Source organism: Branchiostoma belcheri, unplaced genomic scaffold (genome assembly GCF_001625305.1).
Source record: "Branchiostoma belcheri isolate BF01 breed outbred unplaced genomic scaffold, Haploidv18h27 scaffold9, whole genome shotgun sequence".
Taxonomy (NCBI): domain Eukaryota; kingdom Metazoa; phylum Chordata; class Leptocardii; order Amphioxiformes; family Branchiostomatidae; genus Branchiostoma; species Branchiostoma belcheri.
The window spans coordinates 1,579,796-1,592,502 of NW_017804575.1; the positions used below are offsets into that span (position 1 = coordinate 1,579,796).

Genomic DNA, 12,707 nt, shown 5'->3' on the forward strand with positions numbered 1-12,707 from the left:
TCATTGTCCAGTCCTATATGTTGGCATGGAGGGGTCAGAGGTCAGGCCAATTCTTACATTTCATTTTAAAAATGGACATGGACGGACAGGTCTTAATAGCAGTTGGCAGCCTGTTCCAGAGGGCAGGGCCTCTGTAGGAGAATTTGCGCTTTCCACATTCAAGGCGAACAAGCGGCAGTTTCAAAGATAGGTTCTGGCTGTGTCTGGTGGGGTATCTGTGGGATTCAAAAGCCATCTGGAAGTTATCTATGTAGTCTGGGAGTTCATTGTTGACTGCCTTGTACATTGATTGTAGCAGGTGCAAGTTTCTCCGGGATGATAAAGTTTTCCAACCTAGGGTAGATAACTCACCATCGCCAACATGATGTGTATAACGTAAACGAAGGATAATTCTCGCTGCCCGGTTCTGGTATTTTTGCAATTTGTCAGACAAGCATTTACCACAGTTTCCCCATATCACATCACAGTAGTCTATTTTAGGTAGGACTATACAGTTAAACAACATTATAAGAGTGTGTTGGGGCAGACATGGGATGAGGCGTCGTATGACTCCCAGTCTGGAAGAGACCGCATTACACAACTTGTCAATGTGAACTTGCCATGTTAAGCTGGAGTCAAGCCAAACGCCAAGGTACTTATAACTGGAAACAACTTCCAAAAATGGTGCCAGAAAGGATAACTGACAATTGTTCTGTAACTGACTGCAGCCTACGTGTGGTTCCAAAGAGCATAGCTTTGCATTTATTAACATTGAGAGTCAGTTCATTTGTTTCCAACCATGTCTCAATATTACGAAGATCCGCATTGAGAGCATTGTTTACATCTGTGACTGTCTTGGACGCATAGAAGAGAGCAGTATCATCTGCATACAATACAACATGTCCATTTGATATATAGTCAGAACAAATATCAAAAAGCAAAATTGTTGCATTTCTCGGCATTAGCTTTTAAATTAGTCTTCCAGGGAAAACCAAGTGAATCCCCCGTCCCTACTTAGAGACTAAGGTCAATACAAAACCAGTTTGAAAGTTTGGTTTGAGCGTGGGGTCAAAGAGGCGGTACACATCAGGGCCCTCTCCCCATCCTTAAACCGTGACCAAGGCCGCCACTGACTACCCCCCATCTACAACACACTCGTCCAGTCACGTGACCTGTGTTAACCTTTCAACCCCTGGGTCACGTGACTGCCCCTTGTCATAAGCTAAAGAAGATGGTGGATGCTGTTTGAAAGCTTCTACACTGACAGAACTTTTGTCGTGTGTATTAGTTTTAATCCTTCCTTGGACTACAGTTTGAACATGAACTCCTCTTCCTGACACAGGCTAGTAGAAGCTGCCACCCCCCAGCTGCTGACCCTGCATGCCTCAGCAGTGGTGGACAAACTGCACAGTAAGTGTCTGCGGGAGGTGCAGTGTCAGAACAGGCTGTCTGCCGAGGGGAGGGCCGCAGGCAATTGCAACGGGAACGGGGACGAAGGGTCAGGCATCCCCACCAGCAAGACATCAAGTCTGCAGATCCTGGTGTCAGTTGCAAGGGTAAGGAGGCAGGAATCAGTCTTAAGGGGGCACACCCCAGTTTCTTTGGCATTTCTATACGAAGCTGCACACCCTCAAGTCTAGCGACCGTCTCTGCCGTGGAATAATTCGGAAGGAGAATAACTGTAAGTACCAAAAATTACAGGACTGCTATCTTTGATTCTTATCATATTCTTACAAAATGAAAGAAAACTGTGATGAAGAGAATTTATTAAACGAGAGGCAAAGCAGAGTAGGTAGGGTAATTCTATAGGCTGTGACTGGTACACCAGCAACCCAAGGGGTAAAAAAAATTAACTAGAAAGGTAACATTTGGAAAGCAAATTTATAATGTTTACAATATTGTACCTTCGCATATGGTCTGCTCTGTTAATTCTTACTCAAACACATATATATGGTGACAGGAGTCTAAATCCCTCCTGCTATAAAATTGCAACATGATGTAACCCAACACCAGTTACTGTGGTGACAGATGTCTGGTTCAGGTCATTGACCTTATTTGGAGAAAAAGAAGAGAAAACAGAGCAAAGACAATATGTTTTCCTTTGGTAAACATAATTATTATTATTATTATCATTAATAAAAATATTTCCTTCCAGATCAACATCTCCATCCTGCAAGCGTCAGTTGCTGGCTCCAAGTCAGACCTGTACCTGCAGGGTCCGTGTGCATCCCTGGCCGTCCTGTCTCTGGACTCCATCACATGTCAACTGCTACACTACAGCCAGTCACTGAAGGCCGGCGATGACGAAGACTTGTTACCAGACAAGGAGGTTCCCGAGAAGAAGAAGAGGAAGAAGGATAAATACAGGCATGGAAGATGTCTGGCTTGCATGGAAGATGCCTTATTTTGGTTTAATTTAATCTTTTCTGTTGGTTAAAAGAAATATTGCCTTAGGCCACACCAATTTGATTTCTTGATAACAGATTTATCCACTTCATTTTTTTTTGATTTGCAAAAAAAAAAATTCAGAATCAACTGCAAAATGCTCATATTTTGCCCTAAACAGTTGAAAATAGTCCTTTTCTTCCTGGTTGTTACAGTTATTCAATCTTTCAATGCAATGGTATCATTAAAAATTCAAAATTCATTGTTTAAATTTTGAACCACCCTGGTGTGTTGACTTCATGGCTCCTATCGTACCATTTTGCGCCATAATAGGATGCCTAGGCCTGTTTTTTGTTGTTTGTTTTTTTCGCCCGCCCGCTCCATTATTTTTCTAGAAAAATCCATTAACCAAGAAATTTAATTGGTGTGGCCTTAGCTAGCAGCTGTTTGAAATTCGCACAAAGAATGGCATTTGTCGATGAACGTTACTTGACATCAGCGAATAAGATGAAAAAAAAGTTACTCAAGCAACTGTATATGATTTCAGAGCACCCACTACCTTTCATCAGTGATACTTGTGATATTAACAGGTTATAACCACAAACTATTAATTGATATGTAAATAGATTGAAGCTAAATTGTTGATAGTCCAATAAGAAACAAAGGTTAGACAAAGAATACCTTTGCATAATTTTTAAAATAAATAATTATTATTTCAGCTAAAAATGTAACAAAACAACAAAATCTCTGTAAATTCCAGTAGCCAGGTTGGTAGTGATGGTGTGGACAGCATGCGTGTGAGAGAGATCCAGAAGGAAGAGGGTGCAGCCTATATCCACCTGGACAGGATTCATGGCCAGCTCAGGTGTCTGTCTCCCTCCAACACTGAAGTCTGCACCTTTACAGCTATTCCTACTGACAAGTCCAAGGTAAACATACAATCATGTACAAGGCTCCTTTCATTAGCATGAAAGCTCATCTGTTCTAGTAACGTCTATAATTCCACAGTACGTAAACTGTATAGATGACATTCGTGGACTGCAAATCTAATGCGATAGGGAAAAAAAACTGCAGGCCAAAAAAACAAGATTCCTACATTTTCAAATTTTGACATCATCAACCTTGTTAAACCTGAAATGATACCTATATTGTGCCAACTATTACAACATCCCTTTCTCACTGACAACTTTGTAAAATGTTTTTAATCATTGTACAAATGGTTAATGGTTTTGATTCAGTGTGAACATCACATATACACTGCCACCATCACATATAAAAGGAATGAATTGAATCAATTGGAAGTAAAAGACAAAAGATTAAATCAGAACCTTGAGGCTATCTACATCTCAACCAAGACACCTGTCAGGTATTTGAAGAGCAACCAAAACTTTGATGTTGGTTAGTACCAAAGTATCAAAACTTCAGAAGGCTCCTTTCATTTGGAATATCGAGCTGTAGGCCGCAAAGACTCTCTGAACATGTTGGCCTTTCAACATTGAATAATGCCATGTATAACACACTTGTTCTTCCCGTAGGTCATGTTTCTGGTGCAGCCTGGAACCCAGCCAGTTAGGACGAGCCACGAGAGCCTGGCAGAGGAGGCCAGAGACACGCTTCACCAAGAGACCTGCTCCCAGATGGTGGCCCTCCAGGGCGGCTGGATCATGTTCGAGTGCGGTCTGGAAGACATCACCATCCGCGGCGGCCGCAGAATCGGTTTCGAAGAAGCCGAAGACAGTCCCGACTTCCACGGGAAGTCCGCTTCCTCTACCGTGCCTCCAGAAGAACCGACGTCGGATTCGACGGAAACGATCGACTCCACAAAAACGGTGTGTAACAGCGACAGTTTCAGCTCGCACAGATGGCGGTCGCTGGATGAGATGGAGAATGGGGAGGAGGAGATAGTGGCTGAGCTGAAGGGGGATGCCAGTAACGCTGTGGTCTCCCTAAATACCGTCTGGCTCAACTTTGCCTCACCGTCTTCTTCAGCACAACACAGACAGACTGAGGATATAAGGTGATGGACAATCTTCCAAAATTATGATATTTGTACATAATTTTATATACAGTCAAATCTGTCCAACCCAGGCCAGGGGACTAAAGAAAAGTGGCCACCTTGGACAGGTGGTCTCCTTGAAGAGGGTCACCTCACAACATGACTGAGACATGATTTTTTTCAAGTCAAGATGTTTTGATGTCAAATGCTGTAAGCATCTTCAGTTCTGTGGTGAATGCATGTGGGGAGGGTGGCACATGGCACAATTTTAACACGTCAAAGAATTTCTCTATGATTCTCATTAGTTATCCTCAACAATCAACATTATTGAAAATTATCATCCTGTATTCCGCAGCACCCTGGACTACACCCTCCTGACAACTGTGGCACCGACCATCTGTGCCTGGCTGTCCCCAGCAGACCAGCTTAAACAGGCTCTACACGATCTGGCACACGGCTACAGACACAGGACCTTCGCTGTCATCGGCTGCATCATGACAGACGCACTGGAGTTCCAGGGTCTTCACATGTCCTCAAAGGTAAGGCCTAGGGAACAAAATGTTGTGTTTGCTGTTTCAGTCCAGTCCTGAAAAAAATTGGGTCGGTAGGTAGGGAATCCGATGATCTTTTTTTTAATGTTTTTTTGGTTAGACTTTTAGTGATATCTAAATAAACATATAGGGTAAAGTAAAACTTGCATGAGGACACTTTTATATATGTTCAATATCAATGTTAGAAAACCAATTGTACAACATTTTATCACTCGGGTCTCAGATCATGGAGTTAGAAAAGGTTGATCATCTCGAAAATATGTCCCTAGCAGGGGTTTACCCCCCAAAAAAGTCTAGGGTCGGCAGTTTTTTCTAGGGTTGGTCAGGAAACAGGAAAAACAACATTTTTTCCTAGTAGGCCTAAGACACTGGTTCAAAAGTGATACTAATGGAAAGGGCCATAATGATTTTAACAATCTACATAATTAACATTCCTCAAGGAAAGTGTTTATCAACTTGATTGTCCTGTTCTCAGCATAAATGCAACATCTTCTTATGACTTTCTGCTAAGATGTTTATTTCTTACCCCTAGAGCAAGAATTACAGCAAACTGACCAACAGCTCCAGAATCCTGCTCGACAACCCCTCCTGTCGACTCATGACGGTACTGCGGAAGTACATCAACAAAATTGACATTACAGGTGAGTAATCATCATCTTATACATGTATACTGCTTAGCCCAATTTGCGTTGGATTACGAGCAGCTGCACATGTGTTAGTTACAAAACAGGTGACCGGTACAAATGAAACAAGAGGAACTGAAGGAGGGGACACTAAGGAACATAAATAACTGAATCTGTGGGTGTAAAAGACAAGACAAGTGCATTTAGTGTGTGAAGAATGAGTGATAACTGCCATGAATATGTGCACTAAATTATCTTTTTCTACAATTTCCTAAGCCTTCATTTCCCTTTTTTCTCCCTTTTTGTCTTCATGTCTCTGACTTGTTTTCCAGAAAAAGACATCTTAATGTGGGCACAAGCACTCAAACAAAATGTAGAGGTAGACAATTCATATAGCTTATGGTTTGGAGGCCTTTATAACACTAAATGTCAGTCCTAGTACAGTCTGTTTGTGAATTTTAAAGCCGTTCTGACTTTCAGCCATTGAGGATGCAGTGAAGTCTAGCTCCATCCCACCCCTGTCTACCCTGGAGAAAGGCCTGGTGGCCCTGACTCGTCAGTGGAAGCACCTGGTCATCACGTCGGCGTTTGCAGGGATGGGCTTCACCAACCGCAGAAGACTGGCTCCCTTCACCGTCACCTTTCTGGAGCCAGAGACTCGGGACGAGGTGTTTTCTGAAGGGAAGGATGGAGAGCAAGGAGAGGGTGGGTTGAAGACTTGGATTTTTATGTCTACCGGAAGAAAACATATTATTTTTGCTCTGCTTCCTCTTCCCCTTCTTCTCCAAACAAATAAGGTCAATGACCTGAACCAGACGTCTGTCACCATTGTAACTGGTGTTGGTTTACATCATGTTGCAATTTTATAGCAGGAGGGATTTAGACTCCTGTCACCATGTATATGGATGAGTTTGAGTAAGAATTAACAGAGCAGACCATATCCGAAGGTAAACATTATGCATTTGTTTGCAAATGTGACCTTTCTAGTTACTTGCTGAATTGTTATAAGTTAACATAGACTTGAGTGCCATTTAAAAGTTACAGGTATGATACATGGATGGGACTTTAAGAGCATACATGTATCTTCTTCAGAAACATCATGCTTAGGAAGAGGTAGGGTAATTAAGCAAAATCACCATGTCACATTTTTAAAACACACCTCCACGGTGCTGAAACGCCTTCCGTTGAAGAAGGGACCAAACGTAACATCAGTGGGAGTGACATGATATGTACTTCAATTCATTAAAAAAAAGTACATGTACTTCAGATCTCTCAAAGAAACCTTCTCCACCTCATGGTGCTGAAATGCCTTCCACTGAAGTTGGGATCATCATATCAATGATAGGGACATAATTATATCATATTTCACTTCACTGAACAATGTGAGGTTTAAATCCCTGTATATTGCTGAAATGTCTTCCATTGGAGACGAGAACAAAGTTAACATTAACTAGAATGAAAGGTAACATTTGCAAAGCAAAAGCGTAATGTTTACCTTCACATATGGTCTGCTCTGTTAATTCTTACTCAAACACATTGGCATATATATGGTGACAAGAGTCTAAATCCCTCCTGCTATAATACTAGTTGCCATGGTGACAGATGTCTGGTTCAGGTCATTGACCTTATTTGTTTGGAGAAGAAGAAGAGGAAGAAGAAACAACATGTTTTCCTTCTGCGAAGGTAAACATGATAAAAGTTTCATGCACCACATAAAGTCAAGTCAAAATGTACAGAATTACAAATGTAAGTAGAAATAGATACATTTTTCTACAGCAGGAAATTATAGGCATCATTTGTAACTTTGTGTCTCGTAAAATGTTAATGTGATTAGCATGACAGCAGCTCAAAAAAAGAAATTAACTCACCAAAAATTTTCCACTGAGTCACTGTACCGCCCCCCATGAGGTACCAACCTTCACTCAACCGTGACGGGGGGCGGTACGGACTTCCGAGGAACTTTGACCCAGTGCTGACGTCACACGTGGCTAAAAAGTCACATGTCCACAGCACTTGGGTCATAAAGCTGATGAAGACTGAGCGATTCAGTCAAAAATTTCTGGTGAGTTAATTTCTTTTTGAGTTGGAGAACAGTTTAATTATGTTTACCAAAGGAAAACATATTGTTTTTGCTCCATTTCTTCTTCTTCTTCTGTTCCAAACACTAACCTCTGACCTAGCCAATGGCCTCTTTTGTTGATGTCTGTCACCATAGTAACTGGTGTTGGGTTACATCATGTTGCAATTTCAGAGAAGGCATTTAGGCTCCTGTCTTCATATACATGTATGTGCATGTGAATGTGTTTGAGTAAGAATTAACAGAGCAGACCATCACTCACTCACTCACTATCCGTGTTTAGATTATTCGAAACATATCCGAAGGTAAACATTTGCTTTGCAAATGTTACTTTTATAGTTTTCTTCATGTTTTTGTGATTGTCCAATATTTATCCACAGGATTTCCAGAAACAGACTACGATGCCTCAGAGCACACATTCCTGCTTGGCGCTGACGCCAAGGCGGGGATATCTGGAATAGACAACCTCTCTGGGATGGGAAACAGCACTGGTCTCCAAATGGACAAGAAACCCTCACAGATGAGCCTAGCCGACACATACAAGAGCGGCGACTCTGCTAGTGATATCAAGTCTAGAGGTGTGAAATATACCATACAGTGATGTACATGTGTTAAAAATTTATAACTGTCAATGGTGGTAAAAAATAAAAAGAGTTTTATGTTTGACTACATGTGACTAAATCTGTTTTTGTAAATTAGGCATGTTAATTGATTATAATGGATGGTGCGCGCATGAATTTTTGGCCGTTTCCAAGTTTCCAACCATATTGTAAATCGCACAAAACAGTTCCCAAATGAGCACATATAAACCGTAAGCTGAAAAAAAAACATTGGAAAATGATACCAATGTCGTAGAAAATCAAACGAAAAAGACGAAAGTGTAACGAAATGAATTTGAAGACTAGATTATTCGCCAAACCATACTCTGTGTCATTTGTTCAACCTTCAAAACCACATAGATTTCATAATGAAAGCAACTTTTTTTTTTGGCCAGACTTTTTTTATTTGCACGCTCGGATCAGTTTTTGGGTTCCATATAATGTCATCCATATAATCAAATCAACATAGCCTTACATGTACCTAGCTGTTTGCAACTTACATGTACACATGTATTGTGAAAAAGATGGAAACTTCTGCCCTAGGTCTATTATCTGTTATTATATTATTGTACTTAATAACATGCAGCAATGACAACTATACAGAAAGTCGTACAGTCTTTGTTAAGCTAACATTAAATTTCAGCACTCCCAAGCCTAGCAGGTAACAGTGCACAGTTTGTAATTGATGGTATAGCCTGTGGTATCTGTTGTATTTTGGAATAGATGCCAATAGACAAGCTGTGCCTCTTGTTGCCACCCTGTCGAGCACAGGATCCCTCCGGCGAAACCGCCACGAGAGCCAGGTCAGCCATGTCATGGGCAGCGTGGACAGTCTGGATGCCAGCGGGCCTAACACTCCCCAGAGGAAGCTCAAGGGCTCTTTCTCTCGTGCAAGTAAGACTCAGTTTTCAGCGTGCAAAATACCTGGTTGCCCAGTTGCCCCAGGCAACCAAATTTTACTATTTTTGAACCTAGGTAGCCCAGTGTGCTACCTGAATTTTAAGAATGCCCCCCCCCCAATCATGCCCACTTGGCTTGCACCACTGTATCCGGCAGATGCTTTTTAATAAAAGTATTAATGGCTATTACTAGTATGAATTAACTAAAGGCTGTTAGAAATATTGTCAAAGCCTTACATTGTATGTATGTAACATTACTTAATTTGAGGAAACTAGTAACTTATAGGTGGGACAACCTAAAATTCTGATGGGCAACCTAATTTTTGGTGTAGGTTGCCCAGTGGGTTCAAAAAAAGTGTTTTGTACACTGATAGAACACCCCCATCAAACTCCTTTTGAGTCATAGCCGGAAATTCATGCCATACCCGCGAAAAATGCTGGCCGTACCCGAAGATCCTGGCCGTATACATGCTAAAATTTCAAGGTCATAATACAGGCCTGAGATTCATTCCGTACCCTGTACATGTACCTTTCTGCCGTACCAAGGAAATTTTGCTGAGTCCAATTTCTTGTGTTGGAATTACAATAACTGTTTAAACTTGCTTCAAAAGGTTGAAAGCTGTAGTCTTGTCCCCAGGTGGAGCGTCCATCATCCCGCGGCTGACCCTGGATAAGGAGTTTAACCTGTACAGCTGGATGTCTGCTAGCCTGGCTGCCACACGCTCCACCTCTGTACCCATGCACGATGTGGAGATGGGGGGATTCAGCACCGCAGGGCCCGGAACTATCTCCAACCAGCCTTCAGGTAGGGTCAGGAAAGCACGTCGGCAGAACGTACTGCACCTGCGCGAAACCCATAATGTATTGTACATAGCATTTCGGCAGAACGTCTCATATAAGGTCGTATTCGCTCATATAATGTTACTATTTCGACAGTAGTTTCCAAATGTTATGTCGGAAAGAATATCCTCTGCAACAGACAAAATTCTGATGCAACGTTGACCGAAAACCCAATGAAAAACGCGAAAATACGGGGTTCTGTGCAGGCGCAGTACGTTCTGCCGATGTGCTGATCAGGAAATAGACACCCAGTTAGAACTTAACATTCTTCCCATTCAGTCACTCACTCGCAATACAGTTAAGCATCTGTTGTTCCCCATCTCTTCCGAGGGTTAGACGTGCTTGCACACCTTTGCTGAGGTAATACAAAATAAATCAAGCAACTGGATTAATTCCGTGAAGAATCAGGTGTTTCACACAGCATCTACATATTATACTATAATTATATAGAATACAACACGGTGTATTCTATATCGCCCGAGGTACATGTACCAGCCTGACCGCAATCCAACTCGCCAGAGGGCTGGGACTCAGGGTGATGAAGAATACACCATGTTGTATTGTATTTGATATGTCATACCCACCCAAGAAAACACGCCTTTCAATGCAAAATTTGGTGTCCCTTAACTAAAATTGCAACACACAGTCACGTTACATCAAATTATTCCAACGTCTGAATCCTGTATTCAAATTTTTGAAAGCGGTGCACGAGGTTAGCACAGAACAGATTCGAACGTTCTGTGGAAGCCATGGAAGTACCATGCGGCTCAGTCCAGAACACCGTTATTGAAGGTTATCACAGCCCGGGTATGATATACTTTTTATCAGTGACTGAAAAACATAGCAGATGCTGTAAGAGTATGAGGTTATTAAAGAGACATTTTCCTTTGACGTACATGATTGTGATGTGTTTCCTCTCCAGGCTACCAGTCCCTGGCCAGTGACAATCACAGTGAGCTGTCTGGTGTGACCAGTAACCCCAGTCTGTCTCCTAAACACATGGCTAACACTGTACAACTGGCAGACCCACAGGTCAGGAAACAATAAGGACTTATATCTCAGGTTTAGAGTTCTTCTGACTTCTACAATGTATGTAAGATTTAGGGGAACAGATCACTGTAAAGATGTCTTATCAGTAGTTCATCAACCATTGACCGTAAACAGTCTTTGCCTGAGATAGTGTCAACTTATATTTAGTAAATACACATTTTACACTCATCTGGTATAAAATTATCATGATTATCTCCAGTAATAGTATTTACAAGTATCTCGTTTATGTGTTACTATTATATATATAACTTAATTCACTCTTCGATATTTGTCTTTTCTTTTCTCTTTGCAACAGCATGGAATGTGCAGAATTCTGTAACTTCATTAATATCCAGCTGTAGTAAATATTTTGCAATTTTTGTCCTTCAGGTTATATTCCAGCCCCTCCTCAGCAGTCTGGGCATTGACACACAGAAACAGAGCGCCATGCCTGACGTCAGCAAGCTCCTCAGTAAGAACGTCGCGCTCACGGGAAAGCTGCGCTGTCTCCGCGTCGACATCGTGGACGCTGACCCCACCGGTTTCGCCGCGTGGAAGCCCAAGGGCAAGCCCAAAACCGAGAAGAAGTTCACTCGCTTCTTACTGGATATGAAGCCTCAACATCCAGCCTTGCTTTTCGAAGAGTTTATTGTAGAGTCTTCAATAAGGGACGTAAGCGGGAAAAAGACAGAGACGCATCAGACCAGCAACGACACAGAGGGGTCGGCAGCGAACCAAGGTAGGCGTCGGTCAACCGTCGCTAGTATCGAGTTCAACAAGGGCGACAACTGCGTGGAGGTTTTCTTCAGCGTACACTGTGAAGGAATCACGCAGCACGTGGACATGGCACTGCTGCAGCTGGCAAAGCAGTTCTACGCCATGACGGAACACATCAAACAGACCGAGACAGAGCTCAAGGTCAACAGGTGGGGGACATTTAGTTATGTTTACTGAAGGAAAACATATTGTTTTTGCTCCATTTCTTCCTCTTCTTCTTCTCCTGACCTGACCAATGACATGATTTGTTTTCTGTTGTTGGGTTACATAATGTTGCAATTTCATGATCTGCTCTGCTCCTGTCACCATATACTAGTAGTACATGTATGTGAAAGTGTGTTCGGGTAAGAATTAACAGAGCAGACCATGTCCGAAGGCAAACATTATGCATTTGCTTTGCAAATGTTACTTCTCTAGTTTAACGTTTCATTCTTTCAAAAGAACAGAGGAGTACAAACATGTGTCATCCCTACTTCTTAAAAAAACAACACAAAAGTAGAAATCCCAGTCAAAAAGACCTTTTTTTTGGTATTTCCATTCCAATCATTTAAGCACTATAGTTGAATCTTTACTGTTTGGTTTGTGCAGTTTGAATATTAATTTTCCTTGCCATTAATAAGGGATTATGCCCCCAAACCATCCCTTGGAAAATGATTTCAAAAAAGATATAGCAACTTAACCTTCTTCCTGCTGCCTAAGACCCAAACCAATACAAATTTGTTGCCAAAACACTTAATTCAGCAACGTTGATGTCTGGCATCTCCTTGAATCTTAATTCGTAAATTCAAATTCCGTATATATATGTTCTTGAAATGAGTCTTGACCACATTGAACACATCAGATTCTGATTATCATGAAAGTTCATCTGTGTTCAGTAATCATAGTAAAACATTGAACTTTATTCCAACACACAGTTTACACAGAGATCAAATTTTCAGCGACCACTGTCGCC

The 12,707-nt window shown here is 41.7% G+C and overlaps 1 protein-coding gene across 1 annotated transcript in view; it reads left to right on the top strand.

The window, feature by feature from the left end:
- LOC109487597 (uncharacterized protein KIAA1109-like) overlaps positions 1 to 12,707 on the top strand; it is an 84,292-nt gene that overhangs the window by 28,542 nt on the left and 43,043 nt on the right. The window contains exons 30-41 of the mRNA XM_019791601.1: positions 1,322 to 1,535; positions 2,135 to 2,346; positions 3,125 to 3,293; positions 3,900 to 4,381; positions 4,716 to 4,899; positions 5,444 to 5,552; positions 6,015 to 6,239; positions 7,992 to 8,189; positions 8,934 to 9,104; positions 9,747 to 9,914; positions 10,872 to 10,981; positions 11,369 to 11,904. Of these exons, the coding sequence (XP_019647160.1) occupies positions 1,322 to 1,535; positions 2,135 to 2,346; positions 3,125 to 3,293; positions 3,900 to 4,381; positions 4,716 to 4,899; positions 5,444 to 5,552; positions 6,015 to 6,239; positions 7,992 to 8,189; positions 8,934 to 9,104; positions 9,747 to 9,914; positions 10,872 to 10,981; positions 11,369 to 11,904 (2,778 nt within the window). The remainder of the gene's footprint in view (positions 1 to 1,321; positions 1,536 to 2,134; positions 2,347 to 3,124; positions 3,294 to 3,899; positions 4,382 to 4,715; positions 4,900 to 5,443; positions 5,553 to 6,014; positions 6,240 to 7,991; positions 8,190 to 8,933; positions 9,105 to 9,746; positions 9,915 to 10,871; positions 10,982 to 11,368; positions 11,905 to 12,707) is intronic.